The 26,991-nt window shown below is 50.3% G+C and overlaps 1 protein-coding gene across 5 annotated transcripts in view; it reads right to left on the bottom strand.

The window, feature by feature from the left end:
- ERI3 (ERI1 exoribonuclease family member 3) overlaps positions 1-26,991 on the bottom strand; it is a 128,272-nt gene that overhangs the window by 17,865 nt on the left and 83,416 nt on the right. For all 5 annotated transcript variants that reach the window (XM_064428674.1, XM_064428677.1, XM_064428675.1 and 2 more), the window contains exon 7: positions 17,984-18,083. In XM_064428674.1, coding sequence (XP_064284744.1) covers positions 17,984-18,083 — 100 coding nt within the window. The remainder of the gene's footprint in view (positions 1-17,983; positions 18,084-26,991) is intronic.

Below are 26,991 nucleotides of genomic sequence, written 5' to 3' on the forward strand. Positions count from 1 at the left end.
GCAGGACATGTGAGTCCTGCTCTTCCAGGACATCAAGGTGATCTCCACCAACCTACTTTGATTGCTGTTCCTTGGGGATCCCACAGTGCTTGCACTGCTCACACTCGGAGCGCGGTGGATGAACGGCTCCCACGGGTGACTGTGAAGTGATGGGAGCTTGGCTGGTACCATTTATCCCCACAGACAGCCCCTAAGCTGGTACCCTGCACCTCTTTACATCAGTGCTGTGCAAAGGAGCTCTCCTTCACCACAGGACTGGCAGCACTGCCCTGCTTTGCATTTAGTGCCACAACACAGCAGTGCTTTCACCTTACTTTACTTGTTTGTTTAAATTATTTACACTCCTTAGATGCAAGATTGCTCTCCAAAAGGAGCATCCTTTGGCTGCTGCAGCTTTAAAATGACTTGCATCCATCACTCAATCGCTTTCAGGTCAAACACACGCTCCTGACTTAATGACCACATTTCCGCAGCAACAAATCTGTCACCGCTGTTTGTTTAAAGCCAACAATCTGTAGGAGTACTGTGTGCAAGGATTGAATTAACTCAGCATCCGAATGACTGTGGTGCCAGATCATTCAAATTGCACCTTTCCTGAGATCTTCCAGCAATGTTAATTAATGTTCCTTGGGTAATGTACAACATGCTGCAGTGCATAGGGTTGCTGGAGAGAGCAAAGCCTGACCCCTGTAGACCTAGAGACATGGGAACTATGTTCCTGGCTGCCCCGACCCAAGGAGCACATGGGGGATGTGTGTTGGGAACAAGAAAGGGCTGGTGGCTTCCCCTTGCTCTGATGTGACCTACAGTGATTTTCCCCAAAATTTAGTGATTCAGCTGAGGCATTCCATGCTGGATGTTTAACTCACACTGAATTATTTTCCCAGGAAATTCCAGCCCAAACCATTAGTACATTACCATCAACAAGAATGACAAGAATCTCACTATTTCCCTTAAATTCCAGTTACTTGCCAGTGCAAGGTTTTTTTTCATATTTGCCATGATGTTTCAGAACAAAGCCTTGACGTCTGTTGGGAAGGTGATTTTGGGAACCCAGAATGTTTTGGATTTCCCATCAGAATCAAGCCAACTTTGGGCAAAGACAGCTGCGTGTGGTGGCCCTGGGCAGCTGCACGTGCACTGACATTCATCCCTGGCCCTGCTGGCCCCTGCTTCCAGCTGCTGCAACTCCCCTGGCACCCACTCTACACACCTGCGTGGGAAGTGGGGACCCAGCTTTCCGGGTGCTCCATGACTTCCCCAGGAAGTGCGAGGGAGGAAACTGTTTCATTGAAACACTTGCACCAGCAAGAGCTGGAGCCAGGGCACAGACAGGCAGGAGGAAACAGTCATGGGGAGCTAGTGGGGCTGGTGGTGGGAGCAGCTGAGATGATGGCAGGACATGGGGGAAGGGACTGGGACAAGAAAACAAGGACAAAGAGCTGGTATGTGCATGGAGAAGCAGACTGAGCTTGGCAAGATGTGCACAGAAGGAAGGAAGGAGTGGGATTCAATCCAACACCAAAGCATCTAGGTCTCCTGCTACCACCCACAGCCTCCAGCTACTCCAGCCCTTGCCCACCAGCAAGTCCTTGGCACAAAGTCCCCATCCCAAGTCCCTGGCCATGCTCCCTGTTTTGTCTGGGGCATTCACATCTCCATGGACCAGAACTGGGGTCCAATGAGGGTCCCAGCCTGGAGAGCTGGAGCCCTCTCCCAGCCTCCACCTGTCTTGCTGCAGTTAATTGGGCCACTGCTCTAATCTCTACCTGCCATTGATTTAAATTCAGCTCCAATTTTCTTCTTTGACCTTCTCTCCTCCAGACCCTGCTCGCAAACAGAACACAAATCCTCAAACATTCTCTTCATTTTCCCCTGCAATATTCCAGCATGCCCCAGTCCCAGGGCGATAACCGGTGCCTGTTTGAGCCTAGACACTCAGGGATGGGCACACAGCTGCCTGCAGGGCACACTACCCCAGCTCCAGCATGGAAATGGAAGTGGTGATGCTCTCGTATCATCCAAAGGGCAAGAGAAAAGCATGATAAGGGGACTTGCAGGTGGTTTCCTAGAAAGGACTAGCTGCCTTTTTTCTAGGAGCCTGTGAATCCAAGGAGGGCGTGTGGGAGTGCTCCTGACTGTGCCCAGGTCTCAGCTCTGGTTTTGCATCCAGCACCTATCCAGCTGGGGGGATCTTTGCTCACCTGAAAACTGATCTTTGCAGCCTCTGTGGGCTGGGATGCTGCAAAGGCTAGTGTAAGGACGTGAACCAGCCATGAGCTATGTGAACTAGGGGAAGATCTCTCCTCTGCTGCGTCTCTGGGGCCATGGATCAGGCACAGAGACCAGGAGCACCTGCTCCCAGCTCTGTTATGCCCCTGGTGCTCTGTGCCGTGATCTGGAAGGGTAGCCAGCCACTCGGAAGCAGTTAAAATCATATTGCAGTGTGCTGGTGCAGACAAGCAGGGGAGGTGAGGGTCCAAGACAGTGCCTTGGAGATGTCCCCCACAGAGAGACACTGCCAGTGCCATGAGGAATGGGGGAGGACCTGCCAGGGGGGTTCAGGATGGGAAAAGCATCATCCCTTAACACCCACGCCTTCCTGGCCCCAAAATGGGTGGAAAACCTCTGCCGAGGCTCCTTTCTCAAAAAATCCTAGATGCCAAATTTCAGAGCTCCTGGGCTCCTTCTTTTCCTGGCAACAATTCACTATGTAAAGAGGCTGGATATTTATAATTATGCTCAAAGTGGCCACTTTGAAAATCTATATATCTCTAGGCTCCCTGTACATCATAATGTCAAGTCTGTGAATGGAGGCATCCATCAGAGGCCTCACATCACAGACCTCGGAGCTGTGATAAACACTTGGGAAATGCTCACTGAACCCCATGTCCCACTGCTGCCTTCTGGGCAAGAGATTTGGTCTTTAGGAGGTGCCCCCATGGTGACTCCTCCAGGGGGGGATGCCACTGGGAGTTACTGAGTCACTGCTCCCAGATGGGGATGGGAGCAAGGTCTTAGTTCCTCTAACCCAAAGCCTTTTCTTCTGACCCTTTCTGTCCTCCAGGAAGGGGGCTTTCCTTCCAGTGGGATCACCCAAGCCATCACCCCATTTCCACACTGTGGGTACGCTGTCTGCAAAAGGGCAGCTTCCAACTCTCTGTCTGGGAAAGCCCCAGTGCTGGGAGGGTGGTGAGCTACAGGAATAAGATACACCCTTCAAATGCCAGCTCCACTTTCAGCCATGAGATCCCTACCTCTTGGCCCCATCAACCCCAGGATTTCCTAAGTCTGACTGACAAAGACTAGGTCAGTGGCAAATGCAGGGCTCAGTCCCCATTCTCAGCAGGGAAAACAATGCAGGGAGCTGAGCTCTCTTCACGAGTGAGATGCCTGCTGGAGAACAGGAATGCCCCTCTCTGCTGACAGCGTGTGAGAGGACGCACAGCCTTTGCTGACGCTTTGCCCAGGCTGTTTTTAAAAATTTATTACTCTGTTGCAACATGAAAAATAAGACAGAGAAGTAATCATTAGTATAACTATAACTCCCCGTGCAATAGTCCCACTTGTAAATTGAGATTTATGATTGCAGCTGCCGATATTTTAGAGGCCGGAGCAGGCGGCGGTGGCAGTACAGCCCAGCTACGCGCTGCCCCGCCGCAGTTACAGTTTATCACAATCTGCAGAGATTATTGCAATGAATAATACACAACAGGCTGGCAGTGAAGAACTATTCCCGATCAAACGCTTCTGTAAACAACTGAATAAATAATATTGCTCAGCCCCTCTTTAGAGCCCTCGGAGGCCCAGGGAAATCTCTCATTACTCAGCAAGAGAGGCAGCAGGGGGCTCGGATATGCCACGAGGAAGGGATGCAATGACTCTGGGCAGGCACTGGACATGCCAGCTATGGGCACTTGTCAAGCAGACAACTCACTCTCATTTTCTGTCAGAAAAGGAGACTGAGACACTGAAAAGACCTGCTCATGGTCTCATGGTTTCACATGCAGCCATGAATAACTTCTTTGGACAGACTAATGCATGCAAGCTCAGAGAGGTATTGCTGTCCTCTCTTCTGCTTGGCAAGGCTTTTGCTCACTTCTGATATTGAGTTGGCATCAGGTAAAGAGCAGGTTGTGGGGCAGCCTGGCCCGCAGGCAGCTGAACCCCATCCTCAGCAGGGATGGGACATTTGGGACTGAGCCCACTGGCAGCGGGGCTCCATGTGCTCCCTGAAATGTCACTAAGTAATGCAATGTGATCAGGGTTGTGTGCCAACAGCTGCAGAAAGGGCATTTCTTACACAGCTTGAAAGGATAAAGTTCAGCTCCACGATGCCCCAGGTTCCCCCAGCACAGCGAGCTCTGGCTCGGTTGCCACACTGTGCTGCCACAGGTATCAGGTCTGCAGAAACTCTCACCCAGAGGGGGAGCACGGAGGACTCACCCCTTCCCTAGCACCCGTCATGCAGAGGTGCTTTATTTACTCTCCAAATGTCTACACTCAAAATACAGTCAGCACAGGAGGAGGGACTTGAAGGGAGCTAATGAAGAGCTATAATCCCCCTTGTGCTATAAACTAGCCCTGCAGCAGCTCTCCAATGTTTCAGATCCTTCATACTATGCTTTTCACATGGGATGGGTGCCTATGTGCCTCTGCCCAGACACCTGCAGGCAGGGAACACCCCTCTGCATCTGTGTCCTGCCTGCTCCAGAACCAGACTCTCACCTGTGTCCTCCCTACAGGCTCTACCCACAGCTGGGTCCTGGGGAAAGGCAAGAAGAGAAAAGCAGGAAAGTTTGCATCCCCGCATGCACTGCTCTACAGTGCCTGTATGCGCAGCAATCAGCTCCAATTAATCCCCCCTCAGCTTGGCCCGCCCGCTTCATTACCTCCCCTTGATGAGAACCATCAGTGGGGCCTGTAGGATTTTGCTAATTAGCCTCACTTCGTTTATCATTTCCATTTTCTCCCAGAGACGCTTGGCTTGCTGGGCGACAGCTTCATCTCCTGCTGAAACAATGCGGCCCCTTCTGTGCCTGTCTCACTTAGCGCTGTCACCGCAGCCATTATGAAATTGGGGTTTCATTTACACACTAATTAAACATTACAGCTTGTTCACAATTACAACATGGGGATGAGGAGGTAACTAATTACTTAAGAAATGAGCTAACATTTATCTCTGATTCTTCCCCCCCAGCCCACCACCCTCCTCTCCAATCAAGATTAGAAATTGTTGTTGGATGGCTGCAGCCCAGCAGGCCCCTGCCCATCTCTGCGTGTGCCTCGTCCTTTTTAGGGGGCTGTACTGAGACCCTGGCCCAGGGACAATCCATCAACCCCTAATTGCAGCTGGGATTATGGGGGGCTGTGACAGTGGTGTGTGGCACTGTGCCAAATGGGCTGCACAGGGACGGACTGCGATGCTGGGGATGCATCTGTCCCACCTAGACAGCCCAGCCACAGTGTGACAGGGACTGAGGTATTCCCTGGGCATCACCTTCCAGGCTCTTGCCCGTTGGGTGAAGGTCTGGCTCTGCACAGAGGCCGAGGATGCCAACACACCCTCCATGTCTCTGCTGATGGGCAACTCATCCTGAAAAGACATTTTCTTCAGGGAGGAATTAACATTTAAAACTGAGAACCATTAGAGTAAATAAACCAGCCTGTCACTCAGATCAAAAAGCAATGCAAAGTGTGGGCTTGGGACAAAGCGGGCCCTGGGGAGCAGGCAAGGAGAGAAAGGGGAAGGCATCCCTTCTTCCATCCTTAAGGATGGGGTGGATGAGATGGGCAGGCCAGCACCTTGTGTTCAACCCAGCAGGGCTGGGTGCTGTCACCAAGAGTGCAACAGCCTCCTTCCATGGACAGCACAGGGCTGCCATGTGCTGCTGCTGCAGGCCAGCAGTCCCTTGATCCTCACCTCCCTGCAGTGCATGCAGGTGGCAGAGGCTGTGTGCAGCGACAGAGAGCTACACACAGGTTAGAGGACAGTGGAGATGGGTGACAGTGACCAGGATCATCTTGAGATGGATGCAAGGCAGCCAGCCTGCTGATGGGAGACAGGCTGGAGAGACCAGAGATGCTGCTGCAGTGCCTGAACACTGCTGCAGGCTCTGGGAAAAGGATCCACAGTATTCAACAAGAGGCTCCCCCCACAAACAGCCCTAAGCACTGGAAATGCTTTCAGAAAAAAACATCTAGTTCAGCACCAGACAATTAAGGTTCTTTTGCAACTCTTAACCCATGATTTTGAGACAAAGAATTTGGTGCTGGCATAATTTGAACTGCTAATTGCTTTCCTGATCCGTAGTCAGTGAACTGAGCAGAAGTGGACATAGAAAATCACATTCCCTGTCTGGGGGAAATTCAGAGCTGCTCTCCAGGGGGAAAGGGATGTGGTCTTCTTCCCTCTGAGCAGCTTAAAATATAATGATCAGGAAACAGTTAAGCAAAAGGGGGGTGAACTGGTGGTTTAAAAAAAAGAAAACTCACACCACTTTATAATAATAGAAACAACTCATTCCCATAGTTTTTATCCTTCCTGTCTTTAGCCCACAAAAAAAAAAAAAAAAAAAAAAAAAAAAGAAAAAAAAAAGAAACCCTGAGCTAAACTACTGACACTGGCTGGGAGCTTAGAACTGCTGCATCAAACAGAGCCCTTGAATCTCCTGAACATAATTGTGCTGCCCTCTAACCTCAACCTTCAATCAGTGCAGTGTAACTATCTCATTTTAGCCTACAGGACACACCCCTCTGCTAACTAGCAGCCATATTCTTCTCATTAGGAGATTGCTCTGGATGGGAGCGCGGAGGCAAAGCTGGCATCTCTCCTTTTCTCTCCCCCTCTGCCTCTCCTGGCTGTAATGTATGTACTTTCAGAGGGGGAGAGCAGGAGCAGGGGGCTTTGTGGGTGCTGGAGATGACCCAGCTGCCAAGCCCTAAGACTCCTGGGCATGCACATAGAGCCAAATCAGTGGTTCTTGGCTGAAAGCACACAGCACGGGAGAGGGGACCTGGCCCAGACACCCCCAGCACTGGGCACTTGGCAGCTAAGGGCTGGAGTTGGCTTTCTTAGGGCAAAGGGGAGGGGGTCCTGCTGTCTGCAGGCTCACCCCATCCACAGAGCCCCTGGGGAAAGGCTCCTGAGGTAGCAGTGCCAGGGCACAGGATCCCTTCCCTCTGGGGCTTGGCTGAGAGGTGGCAGCAGGCAGGGAGATGCATGTCTTGGGAAGCCAAGGCAACCAGCAGCACCAGTGCCATGCCTGCTGCTGTGGTGGGCAGGAGACAAAAGGCAGTGCAGGGTTGGTGCACTGCAGGAGGGGATGTGCAGAGGAAACTCCTCTGGCTGAATGGATGCTACCCCTGCACATCACAGGCCTGCAAGTAATTAACAGTGAGGCTAATTATAGTGGGAAAAGTGACCCAGAATACCCAGGCACTCTCCACCACTGTGGGGTTTGGATCACATCTCTGGGTAGGGGTATTCCATGGTTAAAAATCAGCTCTGTGCTGTGGGTGGATGAGGAAGGACAGCTCTGCAGCCCACCCAGCATGGAGCCCAGCCAGCTGATTCTGCTGCATCCCTGGGCTATCAACATGCCAAAAACTCATAGGAGCTCTTGAGCCCCTCCTTCATGCCATCTCTTCAGAGACCTCCAAGCACAAGGGACAGACATGTCAGACTACAGTACTGAACATGGCACTTCGGTCCCTGCAGCATGGACTAGTACACCCACCCTCAGCAGTGACCATGACCCTCTCCTCCTGCCTCCCCTCCAGGTCCTGTACACTCACAGCCCAGTTCAGGGCCCAGGCTGGGAGAAGCTGCTTGGGCTCTTCTGTGTTAGAAGCTCCCACGCTGGAGCAGGATTGCTCATGACTCTCAGGAACAGATGGAAACACTGTCATTGCAGTGCAGCCCACTGTGGGTTTCTCCTGCAGAATCAGGAACAAGCCAGAACTCGGGTGATTAATGGCACAGCTGGCATCAACCTGTGCAGTGGCAGCTTCACCTTTGGGAAGAGCCTCAAGCTGTGGAGGATATGAATAGATCTCCTCTGATCCCACTGCAGACCCATGAAAAGAGCAAGGCCACCCTGGGAAAGGGCAACAGTTTGGTTGGTGCAGCTCTCCCCTCTGGCCAGTCCCCTTTGCCCTGGGATTTCAAAATGTTAGCAACTTGGGAGTGAGGGAATTACACTGGTTTGCACAAGGATAGGGAAAAACACAGTATTGGATAGACTCTGATGTGTCAATGCCCATCTTCCCCACCCAGCAGCATCTTCCCCATCCAGGCCTTGTCTCTAGATCCTCTGCTGAGGCAGAGCAGCTATTAAACACTCTGAGTTCGTTATCTTAAACAGGCCACTCAGGACATGGGGCCACGATCCTGAAACCAATTAATGTGATCCTTTGATATCAGGGGAGAATGAAGAGGGGACTGTCAGCACCACAGCGAGGCAGGAGTTACGGGTCAGAGCCTAACAGCACAGAGGTGCCCCTTAGCTCTTCACAAGAGGTGGGGGTGGAGGGCAGCTGCCAGAACTGGCTTCTGTCAGAGCCCTTCTCTGCATTCTCAACCCTGGCCTGGTGCCACTTCCCAGGCTCGGGGCAGAGCAAAGGAAAGAAACATCATGGCACTTAATGGGGGTCCAGATGCCAAAAAAGCCACTGCTGCCCTGTGCCTGGGTTAGGGCTTCCAAGAGGACAGCAGTGGTGGTACCACATCTCAGTGCTCATCCCGGCACAGCAGCACATGGCACAGAGGAGGCTCCCCTCTGCCATGGTGGGAATGGCCACGCTGCTGGCAGCACTCAGGCTTAAGGCTCCAGGCACCCTGGAGTGCCAGGGGCACTATCATCCTGCAGCCCCCAAAACTTTCGTCTTTCTTTCTTTCTTTTCTTGCTTAGCTGTTTTTTAAAAGCAGAAGTTATCTTAGCGAAGTCTTTTGGGGGAGGTGGAAAGAGAGTAGGAAGTCAAAGAGAATCGTCTTGCTAGTCAAAGCCTTTAACAACTATTTTTAATATCAGGCAGAGGAGCAGGATTTTGAAATGAAACAGACAGTGCCTCTTTGATGGGTGAGCTATAGATCTTGAAACAAGGTCCATTCCCTCCTCCTTCACTAACTAACAGCCATATTTCTCTCATTAAAGACAATCTGGCTGTATTTTCAAACTTCTTAACAAGGCGATCACCGTAATTTGAGATTTCTATTATCCATGCTCCTATTACAACAGTCTTTTAAGCAGCCAGCTTTTTTTTTTTTTTTTTTGCTTTCTTTCCCTGACTTTGTCTCTCCCCTCAAACTGCCATTAGTGGTAATGACGTGCAGGAAACGAGCGCCAAGAACCACCTTTTTTTCCCCCCTTCTTTTTGGTACTAGGTTGCATGGGGGGAGCAATAAGGAATAGAATAAAAAGCAAAATGAAGTTTGGTTATCTCTTATCTGGAGTTTGGCTTTTAATCCACCCAGGAGTGCAAAGGAAGCCAATACAGTACCTTATCTCCCCTGTCGATCATGGACCCTGCTCCCCAAAACCCCCATCTCTCTCCCCTTTCCAAAGGTGCCTGGTCCTGGCCCCCTCCCTGCCCCATTAGTCCTTTACTGGGCTCTGCCAGATGGATGCAATTTGCATAATATCACCAGTGGAGGCTGGCAGATCAACTGGGGTCAGGCTCTGACATCTCCAGCACAGTCTATCTCCAAGTGCTAATTTGGACTGCATTGATCTCTCTTTCTGATTTCTTTGTCATTTACGTCTGCCACGGTTTGACAGGAGATACAGAGACAGACAAGAAGGGAAAAGAAGGAGGGGGGGAAGAAGAGGAGAGAAACAAAGATTGTAGTTACAGATGTCTTTAAGCGAAAAAACAGATTAATCCAAGGACTCCTCTGAGGGTCGCAGCTTTGAAACATCCTAATTATCCTATTCTTATGAATTCCTGTACAGACTTTGAGGGGGGTCTTATCAGGGAACTCAGGGGAATGAAAACTTGTTAAATTGCGGTGGAGTCTCTCTGGCTGACTGCTACCCCCTGCCCTCCTGCACCTTGCAATCGGTTCTCATTAGGTGAAGCGGGGCAGCTCTAAACCTGGCGTCCCTTGCTGACACAGCCTTCCCTCTGCACCTCTGCCATCACTCTCCTTAAAGGCAGGTCCTTACTAAAACTTGGGCAGGAGTCTCTCTTCCTCACAATGGCAGACCACAGTGCTCACCAGCCCTGTACATTCTAGGGAGGGCAGAGAGGGGACAACGTAGATGCCCAAACTCTGGAGACAAGGGCTAACCTGAGAGGGACAACAGCATGCCTGTGATCCCCCTGGATGCAGTCATGTTAAAGGCAGATTTGGGGACACTTCTGTTGCAGGACAGTAGGACATTAAAAGACACCTTCCACTAAAGTCCAGTGCAGAGCAGGGCAGGCAATCTGTGCCCTTAACTGAGATGTTTATGTTCATTAACAGGAAACTCTTCCCCTCCTCACAGGTAAGGGAAGACACGCCACCATTTAGCCTCATCTGGGATATATTGCAGAGACACCAAGGCACCAAAAGAATCTACAGGAAATCAAAATGTCACTCGGTGTTTTACGTTGCTACTTTCTACAGAAGGAGCTCTGTAGAAAGTTAATGATCTTCCAAGGCTTCTCACCTAACACATCTCACTGTGTCAGAGGGGGCATCACGGTGCTTGGGAAGCACCTTCTGTTTCAGGGCCAGGAGAACAAATGCCAGCAAAGATGTTCCACCTGCCCAGCACAATATTGGACATGGCTTGGGCAGTGCAAGGGTTATTCCAGTAGTGTGTGAGGGGGATATTTTGCGAGGCTCAGCCACAGACAACTAAAAAGATTGGACAAATAGCCAGGAGTGTGATGGGTGCAAAGCAGTGCAAGGGTCACTACAGCACAGATCAATTCAGGTCTGCACACTCCTGGTTTTGGGACTGGCTGATCACTAAAATGGAGCAGACATAATACAAATATAACACAAATCATCAGCCTCTCCTGGTGCTCCCACTACAACCGTTGATAGTGATATGAAAAATATATTTGAAAGGTTTCTCATCTATCACTGGGGACAGAAATTGGGCCAGGTGTTGGGCTGAGGATCACAATTGGCATGGGTGGAAGGGAGGAAGGGAAGGACAGCAAATCTTGCCAAGGGAGACAGTCCTCACCACTACTCCTAAAACCAGAAGCCAGAGGAAGAGGGTAGAGCTGCTGCTGTGCCAAAGGGCAGCTCTGAGATGATGGCAATGCCGTCCTGCTGGGGATCAGCCAGATCTGAGGCTTGAGACAGACTTGCCCCGGTTTGCAGCTGGGCCTCCCAGGCACTGCAGCACAGCAAACACTCCAGAAATCCCTCTTAAATCTTCAGTCTAACACTGGTGCTGCAAACAACTGCTTCCATCCAGAAGAGAGGGACTCGAGCATACCTTCCACACATCTCCAGGGAGCAGGCACTGCCACTGCCTGCCTGGGGGCTGGGAGAAGCACATGGAAGCACCCTGACTTTTCTCAGGCAGTTTAAGTCCCTGAAGCCATCACACTCCCTCCAAAGGCTGCTCTCTGGGGACCTCGAGCCCTCAGCCAAGGGCAAGGTGTGACAAACCCATCACACCCCTGTCAGGCAGTCAGGGGTCAGATGGGCACACGACCAACTTTTGGCAGGGTAGGATGGAGGGGTGAGTGCAGTCAACACAAACACTCAATCATCCTTCCTTTCTTTCTTCTGTGCCTCCTTTGTTAACTGCAGGAAACAGCTGAAAGACCTTGAGTTTCCCATTGTAGCATGTATGGGAACAGAGCCGCAGTGATCAGAACATACCCCCTGCTGCTCCAGGGGAAAAAGGGAGAGCAGAATCCTTTCTAAAAAGGGTTTACGATTAGAAGAGTGTTCTGTCACTCTGGCGCGCAGTAATCCACTGCGCCACCAAGTCCCTTCAGAGAGATGTCGAAAACTTAAATGACTGAAAGCAAAAGAGCCCCGGCTCAGGTTCCCAGGCAGCCAGACATCCTAATTATCTTTAGATCCACTCCCACATGGAGGGGAGAGAGCACACAAGAGTAAAAAAAAAAAAAAATAAAATAAAGGGGAAAGAAAAGAAAAAGAAAGAGAGAGAAAAAAAAAAAGACTGTCACATTGCTTTTTTCTTTTTTTAAAAGCTTGTCTCTGCTCACTGCTTTTCCAGCTGTGACACCTCTCACGGTAGTTAATTAGAATCATGTCACCGCGTTAATGTGCTCTGACTGGACTCTGACAGTTGCTCGTCCTCTAGCCGGCTGCCCCGGCCAGCCCTCCCTCCCCGCTGCTCCGCAGGGATTTGGGGCCCGGTGCTTGCAGCAGGACCCTCTCCACCGGGCGGCTGTGCTGTCCCTGTGCCCGTGGCCCAGTGGGTAGCCCGGAGTGGCTGTGCTGGTCCCTGCCCCCTGCCCGGGTGCCGGGCCATGCCGCCTGGCTGCGACACCCGGCACGCAGCCGCTCCACCTGTTCTGGATCCGCCTGACCTTTATGAGCGCTAATTTAAAATGACACTGCTCATTTGGTGACATTTCTGTTGATTTTTACTTAAGTCTCTTTTAATTATTTAATTCAGAGTCCTTCTCCTTCTGCCTTGGGCAGGGGCCACTGTGTGCAGGGCAGTGCCCCATTCCACAGGAGTGAGCCCCGTTCTCACTCTCCCTCTCAGGATCCCCCAGCAGAAGGATGGTGCTGTGCAATTGTCACCTCTGCTGAGAAGTGAAGAGCTCAAAAAGAATGGAGTATGCCTGCTCGGGGGCAGCACAAGGTTCTCTGAGGCTTCTCCCACCCCTTGGGATGGACCAGGATGATGGGACTGGCTCTGTCACATAGGGTGGGATGAAAAATAGTCAAAAACATGAAAGGAAGTTTCACAAAATGCTGTCCACCTCCTTGTTCCCCCTGCCCTGATGCAGGGGAGGCAGGTGGGCACCAAGGACGACCGAGGAGCCCACAGATGCTGGGAGAGGCAGGAAAGACAGGACAGGAAAACAGGGAAGAGTGAGAGCAGGTGGCAATAAGGCCAGCAAGCTGCCAGGACCACACACCTCCAGCACCTTGCAGGGTGAGGCACAGCCCCATCCGCCCCCGCCAAGCTCCAGGGGGAGAGCTGACAGCCCAAGGCCCCACTGCGATGGGTGGCCTGTCACCTGCCATGGCACTTGGTGAGCACAGCCCCTGCCGCCCTCTCCTGCGGTGTCGGTGTGGGGAGCAGCCCAGCACCACCGAGCCAGAGCGGCGGAGAGGGGGATGGCTGCGGCAGGCAGGAGCACCCCGGCAGGCGCTGCCCCGGCTCCCCGCGGCGCTGGCAGCTCGAGGTAGTTAATTAGAATCGTGTCACTAAGTAAATGCGCTCTGACTGGACTCTGACAGACGCTCACCTATGACATTGGGGGCCAGGAGACAATCCACATCAAACTACTGCAGTGTGACCCTTTTAACACAAAGAGTAAACTCACTGCACATCGAGTTGAAGCTCATTAAAACTGTCTACTCTGCGAGCATCCCATTAACCTCACTGTTAAAAACACGCAATTCCTCTTCTTCTTTCCGAGGCCTAATTAATGCTCTGGATCAGGAACAATATCACACCCTAACCTTCCGAGATTTCCAATCAGTAAATGAAAAGAGAGAGATGGAGCCAGGAAGGCACGGTGGCTCGCTGGGTCGCTCACCGCACGGGCTGCTGACCTGCCCAGGCAGGTGGGGCTGTTCTGTTTGGCACGGGCAGAGATCCCCCCACAGAGGGAGCATGGCACTGCCCTGGCAAGGGAGCTGTGGAACAGGGAAGAAAGATGGTGAAGCCATCTGTGCAGAGGCTCAGAGCTCACAGGGCTATGGCAGCTGGTGTAAAACAGCCCAGTGAGGGCACCATGTCAAGATGGGTGCCACTATGGGACCAGATCTCCTGGTCACCTGAGATGGGTACTGAGGGTTCACTAGCAAGAGATACAGCAGCCTAGTTACTGTATTTCCCCTAAAATGAAAAATAAAAACCACACAAACCCCAAACCAGACATTTACATCTAAATCTAAAATCACAATAATGTATGTGCTAAAACCTAAACTTTAAAGATTCAATTACATTCAATTAGATTCAAAAAAGATCAGTAGCAAGGAGTAATGTCATGTTTTAAAGACAGTCAATGCGCTGGAGAGGGAAGCTGTGCTGACAAATGAGAAAAATACTTTCCCAGGAGGATCTGCTACTTTTGCAGTTTTGGAAATTTTTTGCTGGTTTTGGTGCATTTTCAGTTCAAGAACTGGCTAGTTCAGAGCTGAGAAACAACAAAGAATTGAAAATAAAAAAGAAGATTTGTCTTTTATTTTTCCATAATCACTGAAGACAACCAAACCAACCAACTAAGGTGAGAGAGGATGAGATGTACTCATTCTAATACCTTGAAAGGCTGGTTTCCAGAAACACTCCTCCAGCTCGCTGATCACTTCTTGCTTTGGTTTCATGTACCTAAAAAGTATTCTGAAATTTACGTTTCTTTCCATAGTGAATATTTGCAAGGGAAAGAGGATTTTCCTAATAAAATCAATTCAAACTACCACTGAAGTACTTAAGCACGGCATTACAGTTTTCATCCAAAAGAGCAATCATGAGTAATAATTTAATCACCAACTCTTCAAGAACAAACAGTAATTCACCATTTTTCTAATGTAAAAAATATTTAAAAACTAAGACTGAAGGCATATTATGTTACATAATCAATCAAAATAAATGTAGCAAAAATAGAGTATTGGATGAGTAAAAGAATAACCAGATTTAACAACTGGGCAGTAGTAAGGAAAGCTGCACTTGGTTTGATAGGTGCTGTTCAGTAAAATTTGACCTTTTTTCAGGGAAACACGTTTTAAAAAAAGCAAAACCAGAAGAGAATCAATTTTTGAATGCAGGTGATCTGCTGCCTGATTTAAATCACAACTAAAACCTGAGATTTTAATCCTTCTGATTTGTATGATGGGGTCTCTCTGACTCTCAGCAGAGAGACCCCAACACAGGTATCCAGCTCCACTGGTGTGGAGGCTGTGAATGCTGGTCTTTGCATGCCAAGACTCCCACTAAGAGCTGCAGCTTGTTTTTGGCAAGCACTGCCTCAAACACATGTGTTAAGAATGGCAGTGTCCCCATATATGTAAGACTGAATAACTTGTTGGCAAGACTTAACTTCATTTTGCTGATGGCCAAGAAAACAGCAGACAAAGAGAAGTTCCTCACCCCAAGATTCTACAGCCCACGCTGGAGCTGACACATGTCTAGCCTGTGTTAGAAAAGAGATGGAAATTGCATAAGAATATCCTCCCTAGTCTCCAGGACACATTCAGACCAGAAGGAATCCTTACAGATGAAACATCACCCTGAGAAAGGGCATGAAAGAATAGGCTTCAAACCCCTTTTGCTCCTTTCTGATCTCCCAAGGAATTCCTGCATCCTCACCCTCTGGAGCAGGACTTTTCTATCTCCTTATCCTGAAATATTTATATTTCCCCCCTTCCTTTGCCTTTTCCCTCTCAAGAACACAAGGGCACCAGACCTGCACCCATCCCACCCCAAGACAGCTGTATTTGCAGTGTATGCAGATTCATTTTGGTGTATTTGGGAACACAAATCACTCTTCTAACCCCTCAATAAGCTTTGCAGCTCACTTGCTCATGAATAGAGCCCAGACAAAAGCTAGAAGCTGAGCTCTGTGCAGCAGCTTGCTGTATGTGCAGCCGTGTGTTCCAGGGGATGTAGGGAGACTCCACTGTGCTCCAGCACGAGCCCATCCTGCCTGTACCCACTGGATGCTAAAGGTGGCTCCCATCCAGAATCTGGTCTTCAGGGCCCTGCAGGGTGTCAAGCACCCTGAACTCTGCAGATATTGAACACGATGAAGGAAAGAAGATGAAGCATAGAGCAGAACTGGTCTCAGAGCATGTCAAGTGCAGGGATTTGGAACAGATACCTGTGAGACAGTGAAACAGAGAGTGATTTGAAAACAAAGCAATACAGAATCCATCAGGCAAGACGGCAAAATTCCTTGCAAATTGTTTGCAAAAACAAGTGGCTATCCACTGCAATTTTTCTGTCAGATTTGAAGGGAAACATCCGTGTTGTGCATTCCTGCGTAAGCGCACTGAGGCTCCCCAGACTGCCAGAAAGGAGCTGCACAGACACTCTTACACTGCATGCTACCTGTGAAACTGCTGAGACTGGCTATCAAATCTCCTTGCTGCTCCCTTCTCAGTCCTCTTTGGTTTGCAGATTTTTGGCCATCAGTGACCCACGAGGGCCATGAAAATGACAGGCTGACACCCCCTTAGATGACCCAGGAAGCCTCCTCTCAGCTCCCCAACATTCCCTCAACACGGCTGCTCTCCAGGGCTGAACCCAAAGAGAAGGGAGGCTCTAGATGGCGTGGGACCATCCCCAGATCCACAGCCAGCTCCTTGTTTCACTGTGGGCAGCTAGAGGCTGGCAGTCCTTCATTCAGCTGAGAAGTCGGGCTGTGTTGGGATCAAGGCTCCTTACAGTCAGAGAGGGAAAGGAAGGGCAGCCCTAAGCAGGGAAAGGGATGGATGGCTCCTCCCAACCCTGATGCATGGGCAGTCAAAAGCATGAAGAAGAGAGAGGTAAGGGAAAGTGTTGGAGTAAGGGATGACAGCAATGAGAGAGCTCATCACAGAAATAAAATGAGGAATGATGAGGCAGAAACCAACTCTGCATCTACTCAGAAACCCCAGAAAAAGCCCAAGTCCCCAGAGCAGGACATGCACACACAACTCCTGCAGTTCCTGCTCCCTCCCCATGATCCTCCCAACATGGCACACAGTCCAGGCAAATCTGCTCCCAGGCAGGGAAGCAAATTTTAATGCTACCTCTGTCAATAATGCAACCAGATCCATAGTTCAAAAGGACCCTGCTAATTAAAAGCTGGTGAGCTTTAAATAATTCATCTCCTTAACTTGGATTGATTGGAGAGTTTAATGGTTAGAGTCTTGAAACAATATTAAACAGCCTCTTCAAGGCCCAGGTAGCCGGTGACTTTTCCAAGTAAATCTTACCTCCTTGCAAACTTTAATGCTCAAAAGTCACTGTGGATGAAGGCTGGGAGGCAGAGAAAACACCTGACCACTGATCTCCAAGAGGTGATCTACTGCTCCACAGAGAAACAAGACAGACAAGAGTGATGCAGCCCTGAGTCACAGCTCTGTCTATAGCCCAGTAAATCTGAGCTCCTGCCTGTACCACAGCCTGCTACTGTACCAGCTCTGCATCCCCACTGTTAAGCAGCAGGCAGATATATGGCCTTAGTGTCCTGGGCCAGGTCTCCCTCATTTCACTTTGATCCCTGCTGCAGAGGAGTTGGGGGATACATGGAACAATGCCACTGTTTATCTCAGAGCACTGTTATCACTTTATCTTGGAGCACGCTGCAGGACCACAAAACTCATCATATGCATTAACAAACAGGATGATGATTCAGTTCTCCAGCTGGGATCACGCATCTTCACTCTGCAGTGTGTTTCCAGCCAGTTCCCAAGCCAGGCAGCACAGCCTCCTTTCCAAGGACTGCAGCATCCAGAGCAACTGGATGACTGGTCCAACAGGGAGAGCATCCCACCCAGCCTGGGGACCCCTGTGCTGTGCCCCAGGCACATACTGCTGACCCCATCCAACCCTAACCCAAGCACTGCTAGAGCAGTCTATGAGGGAAACAGCTCCCCAGCCAGAGGGACAGGCAGGTATGTCTGGCACACTGGCACGTGCAAGGGACAGAGAAGTCATCCATTTGTCCATTCTGTCCTGTCACATCTTCATCCCTTCCACCAGCTGAGGACTCTTCAGCCCTTTGGCTTGTTCTCAGCACCCCAGACTGGACAATGTCTTAGAGCTGAGGCATGTCCCACACACTCGGAGAGGCAGCTGTGGAGATGGAAATGGCACGGGGCAGCATCACTCACCTATCCCGCTGTGAGGCCTCCCTATGTGCTGTAGGTTCAGTCCTTTGTTCATGTCTAAGAGCCCGTTCTTTGGCCAACTCCCCATGGCAAAGCTGTACGCCTGGAAGAGAGAAGCAGAGGGTCAGACACAGCCCATGTGCAGGCATGATCTGGACTTGCCCAGGTCTGACTGCTCTTGGGGCTGCAGTGGCTCTGTGTTCAGGGGCTGGTGTGTGTCTGTGCTCACCGTGTTCAGTGTGGACCTGCACATCACCCTCTCAGCTGCTCTTCTGGAATTGCTCACACAAAGTGCTCTCACCCTGCCCTGTCCCACCTGATTCTCCTTAGAGGTGTCCACAACCTCTGGTGGTGTCCTGTACACATGCAAACCCTGTGACAGAGGGGTTAGCATCACTCAAGACCACCTTTGCCATGCTGTGGGGGGGCAAGCCAGGGGCTATAAGCTCATCCCCTATGTCCCTTAGTTGCTCCAAAAACATTCACCCACTCCTGCTTTAACAGGGTTGCCAACAGGGGGCAGGGGGTTTGGAAAGGGGTGTTCATTCCCAGGCTGGCCTGGCCAGCAGGCCCCTTCTCTTGGCAAGCACAGCCCTCCCAGCTCCCTCTCCTTTCCACCCCCAAGCCCCAGTTGCCTTGGTTCCCTCCATCACTGGGACAAATCCTACTGGGAGCCAGCACTGCTCACCCCACTGCACAGAGCCTGCAGCCTGGCCAGAGGGAGCCTGCTTCATACCCACGGCATCCCCTGGCAGGGTTTCCAGAAGGAGCCAAGCAGCTGGGAGCCCAAGCAGCACAAAAACCCACAGGACAAGGCAAACATAAAAGCAGGCAGGCCTCCGTGTCACACGCACGGCTGTAATTACAGCCTGACAGCCACGTATCTTCTTCATCTTGAGGAATTAAGCTCAGAACGCATTGTGAGCAGTAAGAAGGGTGCGTGGGCTTAGCGTCGCTCATGCTGCCGCTATCTTTGCTGCCGTGAGGGCCATTGTCCCCAGATGAGATCAGGTCAATCCAGCAGCCCCTATCTCCCTCCTGCAGCGGGGATCATCGCCAACCACAGCCACAGTGTGGCAGGCATTGCTGACACCCTCCGCAGGCTGCAAACGCCAGGAGATGCTCTCTGCAGCAGGAATGGGGATGAACTGGGTGACCAGAGCTGAGAGGTGTCCCCCAGCAGCCCACCAGCCACCTGCCTGCTGCGGGGACTTCCTGCCAGCCCCTCTTTCCTGCTACCTGCTGCTCTGTCTAGAGCAGGCAGGTCCAGCCCCTGCGCAGCCCCTTCTGCTGGCAGCCCCCCGGGAGCCACGGGGCTTGGGGGAGTTAATTTATTAGTGGCCCATGTAGCCATTCATGCTGCTTTGTTACTCCTGCCTTAGCAAAACAGAGGGCTCCACAGATAATTAATAGACAGCATTGCTAATCCTGTTGGGAGATGATTAGCAATTAAAACTCCTAATTAAGTCTATGCATAATTCACTGAAATTACACTTTGTGTACACAACGGGGAGATTTCCTTTGCCTTCCGAGCTTGACAAACACGCTGTGGTATGTTCCCTGCCATGATCAGGATGCAGGCCAGCCAGCCACGGGGTGGGGGGAGCCAGAGGTTGGGGTGCAGGATGGGACCCTGCCACCCATCTTCTGGGTGGCAGAAGTGGTTCCATGTGTGGTTCCCTCTCCTGGGCTCCATCCCACAGAGCAAACCCAGGCTGAGCATAGGAAGGCTCCCATGATCAGCTCCAGTGGATCAGCAGTGGGGGCCATCCCTGGGGAAGTGGTGTCCTTGGATGGGGAAGGACCAGGGGTGTCCCTGCCCAGGGAGCTACCATATCACAGGCTGCCTTCCCAGCCCAGACATCCCTCGGACTCTGGCCACAAGCAACTGAGGTAGCACAGAGGGATGCTGGCAGGATCCCGGGAAAGCCACGGGGACAGCTTTGGAAAGCTCCTGGGTGCTGGGTGCTGCTGTCAGGCTCAGCCTGCCTCCCCTGGCTGTGCAGCAGCAGGGAGCTGGCAGCACGGGCCCCATTCCTGGGATCAGCACTGGGCCCATCTCTGCATGGCGTTCTGCTTTCCTGATCAAGGTCATTCGGTACAGCCGCAATACCTGAGCAAACTACCTAAGCAGCTGGGGTGGAAGTTGGCCTGACCACTGAAGGTCAAGTGTGCACTTATGCATATTCAAAGCTGCCTGCAGGATCGATCGGGTTTTAATTGTTTTTCCTGGGGTTTTGGAAGGAAGTGCCAGGGGCATTGATCAGTCCCAGACAAGGCTGCTCACACTCCGGGGCTGGCAGGGACCATCACTGCTGCAGGCACAGGGAAGTGCAGGCAGCGATGATGAAGGGACGAAGGCAGGGGAGAGGTCACCCACCGCTGGCCGAGAGGAGGAGCCACTGCTGGGCTGCGCTGGAAAATAAAGTTTTTTAATTAAAAGTGGCAATTCTGAGCCGCCTGCTGGCAGCAGCCACACAATCAAGAGCAAGGAGCTTTGCTGTTTAATATTTAAAGACAACGTTTAATCTTTAAACAGGAAAGTTCTTCCTCTGACTGTTAAAGCGAGGCAGAAAGCGCCGGTGGCTCCCCAACACCAGGGGTACCCAGCCTGCAGGGGTGGCTGTGGCCACTGGCTCACTGGAGCTCTGGGACACTGGTGTCAACCACTTCCCTGCCAGCTCTGTCACCACACAGCCACCAGCAGTGGTGCAGACCCCTGTCCCTTCAGTGCTTATGCCTGGCAAATTGTAAGAAAGTCTGAGATGCCCCTGGTTTATTTGCAAGCGAAAGGATTTTTTAAAAAGCCATGAAACCCTTCCTGTGAGGAAATTGCACTACTATGTACCTCTGGTTCAGTCTTCGTGTTGCAGAGACGGGGTTGCTCCCTTTTAGGTCAGACACTGAAGCAGAGCCAAGAGCCTGTGGTTTTTTATTTTTATCTGCATTTTAATTGATAAAAATTCAAGCATCTTTTAAAAAAGCTATTTTAAAATGGTTCTGACCAAAATTTCAATTTAGAGAGAAACTCAATGTTTCTGATCTGCTAAAAACCACTTGAACAATGTTTACAGAATAATTTTCAAGCAGACTGAATACAATTATTTTCATTCATACCATCTCCTAGAAAGGTTTTCCTTTTTTCCTGATTTTGTTTGTAATCCTATGAAGGCTACATTTACCTCCCTGCCAATGCTGCTCCGAAGTCAGATGATTATTAATTATATTTATTTACTTATGCAATCCCATAGGCATACACAGCAGTTCACAGACAAATACCACCCTGGGTCCCTGATGGAGGGATCTCGAATCAAAGGTAAGCAGATATTCCTGTGATAAATGTGAGCTAATAGCAGCAGGAGATTAGGAACATACTGCGTTTCCATGCATAGAGCAAGCACCACGGATAATCCACACCTTGTTAAACAAGTGCTGGTGTGGGGAGGTAGGTCATTAGGTAATCTGAAGCCCACATATCCTGCAGAAAATCTAAAAACCAGAAGTGGGGATAAAACATGGGGCATGGAGATGATGCACACACAGAATCACAGCATCTGAGGCTGGCTCTATAACAGAGCACAAGAAGGTCTGAAACCAACCTCCTGTTGTACCAGGTCACAAACCTTCCCAGAAGCTATGACACTGCTTCAGATGGCAAAGAGACTGAAACAAGAGCTCTGTCTCTCATTTCTGACTGCACTGGGGTACAAAGATGGTCCCCTGTGCTGGGACAGAGGGCATGCCAGTGAGGCTGGGCAACCCCATGGTGGTGGTTGCTTGTGCAGTTTGGTACTGAGTTTGGCTCACCTGCCCTTGCTGCAATCCCAGTGCACACCAGTGCCCATCCCCAGCAATGCTGGGCCAGCAAGGCGACAGCACCAACACAGCTGGGTCCTGATGTGCTGCTCTCTGGACTTAGTTTAGGCTGCACAACACAGATTATAAGCAGCACAGCTGGAGAGAAGATGTTCCAGGGGGTCAGAAAATTCCCAGAACTGGAACCTGTCAAGCTGATGTATTGATCTAAGTGGACTGAATAATGCTCCATCATTTATTTATGGGAAGTGCCCAGCACACTTCACAAAAACTGGTGTTCGGCAGTCAAATTAAGGCAAAATTAAACACCCCACAGCATATGAACAGGCACCTGTTCAGAAGTCAGAATAAGGGAGCCCCACAAATCTTCCCCACATGCAGGGGATGAAAAGAGCTGGTGCTCACAGAGCTGCCGGAGCTCTGCTGGGGCAAAGCGCTGATGTCTGCAGACCCAGCCTTGCTCTTTCCACACGTGTCCAGGCTGTGACCTGCTGGCCAGCTCCTGGCCCCTCTGCCCTCCCCTACAGCTGCTGGCACTGCATCACCCTGGATGCTTTAGCTGAAGGGCAGGAGGGAAGAGGACCTTTCTGCTTTGCAGTGGCACGAGCATGTTCACAAACCACGGCTGCAAGAACTGCCAGGACTGGCACAGGGTGTCCTGCCCTGACCAGCTGGGGTACTGTCATTTTATTTTTACATGTCCTACCAAGAGGTTTTAAATGCTATGTTTCATCTGCTAATTGTAATTTTAATATTAATATAGACACTTTCAGGCAGGGAGAAAATATTTCCTTTCAGAAAAAATCCTCCCAGCAGCAAAGGGGCTTAAGCAGTCTGAGAAGATGCTGAAGGGTGGGTACTAAGGAATAAGAAAAGTGGTGGGTTTTGCTGAAAATCTCCATTAAGAATTTCAAAAAGACACATGAAATATACATGGTTTTAAATACACAGAAAGAAGGTGTGAGAACTCCCAGCTGCCCTTAGCTTAGGCAAGCAGCAGGTTCCAGCTATGCTCCCCCAGGATCAGGCTGGGCACAGCTGCCTACTGATCGAAGGTGAACCCCCTGACATTTCTGCAATGGAGAAAATGTCTTTGGAACAGCAAAATCATCTTCCTCCTCCTGTCATGTCAACTGTGCACTGCATCCACCCAAAATAAGCATTTCCCATCTAACTGCCCTTATTCCACTGCTGCCACAATGAGGTGTCAAGATTTTATATTATAGCGTATAGTGGGAAGAAAAAAGAGGTCATGTCTATAACTAAGTGGGCTTCTAAACATGATTTGAAATGTTTTTAGTGACTGTAAGGTTTTGGGGTTGGGACTGTCTTGCAGGACGTCCCTGAACAGCACCTAGGACACTGGAGCTTCCAGAGTGTTCCTATTTTAATTGCATGCCAATCCAGGAATGGGAGGTGGACATTTTTTGCTGGGATTTCTTGCCATGCAAATTTACCAGCATGATACGAGGAAAATGTAACACCACTGAGGAGCTGACCCCACCGCCAAATCATTTAGTTGGAGGCTCCTGAACAGGGCTGAATGCAATTAAGGAAGAGTCAGGTAATGAATAAGCTTGCCAAGCCACGGCTGACAGCAGCAGAACTCTGTCACAGGGAAGGCACAGAGGAAAGCTTGCCTGGCAGGATGGAGGCACGGAGCCTGGGATGGCTCCGGCAGCACTGGAGCCTGCTACCCTCGCTGGCTGTCAGGAGGCAGGAGCTAAGCCCAGGTGTAACGTGTTCCTTTTAAGCAGTTTAGTCAGAAGTGTTGCCACATTCACAGCTTTTCAAGTATTTTTAAATCACTTACAAAAGCAGGATTAAATGATCAGGAATTCCATTTAATAGGACAAATAAAGAAATAACAATCTACTCCATCAGCCCTGTGAAAGGCAGGTTTGATTTAAGAAGAAAATAAATAAAAAAATAAGTATAAAAGAGGGAGACAAAAAAGGAAAGGGAGGTGGAAAAAAAGGATAATGTGTGTTTACTCAAGCAAAGAAAAAAATATTTAAGTGATGTAGGGGAGAAGATTGCGGTAACTAGTGAAGAATAACATCGTCTGCTTTGCTGTCAAATCACACAAGAATTTCAGTAATAGATTCTCATTCTGACACTCAATTCAATTCGAAGGTGATCCTGCTTTATCCCAACACATCAAATATTAAACACTCGTATTAGCCAGGGTGCCGTCACCTTTCCCGGCTTAGACGCGGCAGGAAGCTTTTCCCCCTACTTTCTCTCACTTGCTATAATATTCTCAATGTTATCTAAACATGCCTTCATACACTGGGGTTCCTTATCAATCCCATTTGGGGAGGGAGGGGGGTGTACTTAAAACGGTATTAGTTTGGGGGGCTTTTATTATTATTATTTCCAAAGCTTTTCAATTTTGTGTGGAAAAAGCTTAGAAAAAAGAGGTGGAGGGAGGGGAGGCGGTGAGAGACGGAGAGGGAGCGCGGGAGCGAGAGAAAGTATAAAAAAGGGAAAAGCAGCCAGCAGCTCTTGTTTGACTGATGCCTTTCAACAAGGGCAGTCTAGCTTGTCAAAGCCTGGGCTCGAGATGAATTGGCATATCTATTCAGCCTGCCTCTGGATGTCATGCAATACAGTTTCATATTCCCAGATAAGGCACGATAAGCAATTGCTGCCCTGACACCAACTCCATCCATCCCTGCCTTTCTGTCCACACATATTAGAGATCTCTGCTGCACCACTAACAAGAGGCATTTAATTTTTACAAACACAGTGGTGAGAGGGGCCTCCAGACTGACCAGGTACAGCATCAACACCACTCATGTTTAATTAGTTTCTCTCAGTGCACTGAGAACACTCATGAGTGGTACAGGGTGCACAAAAACAACTTTTGCCCAATGTAGCACCTGTGAACCTAAGCACTGAATTAAACATCTGAGCCAATCATTACTGGGCGGGGGTGACAAAAGCATTTTGTCCTTTGCCAAATATATCTGCAGTGCCACTGCAGGACATGGTTTGGCTGGGGTTTGGACATGGGAGGACGCTGGGGAAGAAGTGAGCAGTGCCCTTTCCTAGGGAACATCACTCTCCAGAGCACAAACCCTCCGAGAGCTGTGGGGGGAAGGACAGCAGCTGACACACTGAATAAGAGGGCACCATGCATGAGGTCTGGCCCCACTTGAGTGGAAATAAGGGAAAATTAGAAATTCCTGTCAGTGAAAGAATGAGATCCACACAAAATCTTCTCACATTGCTATAAAGGTGCTGAGGCTTTGCCTGGTACTCTGCCCTCTTCACACAAGGGCTTTCCAAAGATCAGTGCCACACAGACAGGTTCCCTCATGTCCTGGATGCAGGGAGCCTTTGGCAAGCCCAGCTGGTGTCCACTTCAGTCCATTTGCAAAGCTGCTTGTTAGAACAGAAACAACTTTATGCCTCACCTCAAGGAGTAAATTAAACAAATAAAATTATGAATGGTCTGTTTTTTGAAAGGTGAGTGCTGGGCACACAGGAGCTCCCTGGCTCTTCCCACCTTTGGGAAAGGCTTTACAGAGGGTAAGGTGCCCCCAGACCATGGGAGGAGGACAGGTCCTTGCTAAGGGAAGGCACTAAGACGTCAGAGAACATGCAGAGGATGCAGCATAACTGTATGTGCTTTCTCCTTACTAAAATAAGCAGCTCATGCCATCAGAGCTCTCTGTACATAGGAGCTCTGCAAAAGGGAAACTGAGGCACACTGTGATCTCTTGCCTTGTCTATTCCATTCAGACACACCTGAGCAGCCTCATCCTGCTTGTGTCCTGGCAATATCTCAACTCAGCCACAGCTTACAAATTCACTGCTAAAACTCATCTGAGCTTCAGGTGGGGCAGAAGGGACCCTGCAGCCACCGAGAACCCCTCTCCAGGGTGCATTTGGATGCTGTGGTCCCATCAGGCAGCAGGAAGGTGTCCCTGCTGTTGTGCAGGTTTAGCATGTGCCCTGGCTTTGGCTGCAACAGAAACACGCTGGTGTTCCTGACTCCAGGGTGTCAAAGTGCCAAGCGGTTTAGGCTTCACATTTCCCTGTGTTTGAACAAGAGCAGACTTTGCCTTGCTCCCAGGCTACGGATTATCCTGGATAAAATGTTCTCTGCTGCTGTGTGCTCTGCGGCTGGCGACACACTAGGTTAATGCCGTGGAGATCTGGGTCAGAACCCTGGGTTTGGTCACAAGCAAAACAAAACTAGAGGTCTGGGTTCCTGGAGGGCTGGGAAGTAGAGCTGGGGTGTGCACAGGCCCAGGAGAGGGGACAAGCAGAGCCATAAACCACCAAGAAAGCAGCCCAAGGACGGCAGCTGCTAGCATGACCAGAGGGTCTGGGAGACACATGCCCAGTGCCTTTCCCAGGCACTCAAGTGGCAGGGCTGACTTCTCATGGTGTCCCTGTGCTCCTGGCAGCACTGCAGGGTGACAGACCCAGGCTGGGTTATTCTGATGTATGCAATTGGCTCCCAGCACTAAGATACACAAGCAGCCCCTGATTAGTGCCTGGAAGGCAGAGACACATGACGACATGGCAGACAGCTTCCAGGGAGTACCTACACGTGGCTGATTTACCCTTCCAGCCCTGCAAGGACAGGCTCATGTCCTGCCGTGCTATCCCCTGACCACCCCAGCCCCTGTGGGGCCAATTCAAGCAGGAAAGCAGCACTAAGCCTTTCCCTACCACAGCTTAGTGGCCAGCAGAGCGGGAAGCTGGGTGTGATACCAAGGAAAACCCACAAGCACACTTCATGGATGATTCACCACAGGCACAGAAGCCTCTCCATACAGACAGGAATGGATCAGTCCAATTCTGGCTGCTCCTGAGGAAACTGGGGACTCACAGGGAGGGAGATGCCTGTAACTGTGCTGGAAAACAGGAAAATGTTGATACTGCCCGATAATCAGACCCAATAGCAGCCCCTGTATACGTGAAGATAGAAATGAACATGATGGCCCCAGCAGATGTGCTGCAGAACTGAGCTGTCAGGGCAGCTGCAAGGTGGATACATCTCACCCTCCTTGGATTTAACTGGAGATGAACAACCACCAAAGAGAGCTGCAGTTTTGCCATATTGCAATAGGGTGGGTAACTATCCATCCATTACTCTTCTCTTTCCAGAGTCACACCATGACTGTGATGCTCAGACCTCCCCACACACTCCTTTAATCTAACCCCAAGCCTTTTCC

The sequence above is a fragment of the Passer domesticus genome, chromosome 7 (assembly GCF_036417665.1).
Source record: "Passer domesticus isolate bPasDom1 chromosome 7, bPasDom1.hap1, whole genome shotgun sequence".
Taxonomy (NCBI): domain Eukaryota; kingdom Metazoa; phylum Chordata; class Aves; order Passeriformes; family Passeridae; genus Passer; species Passer domesticus.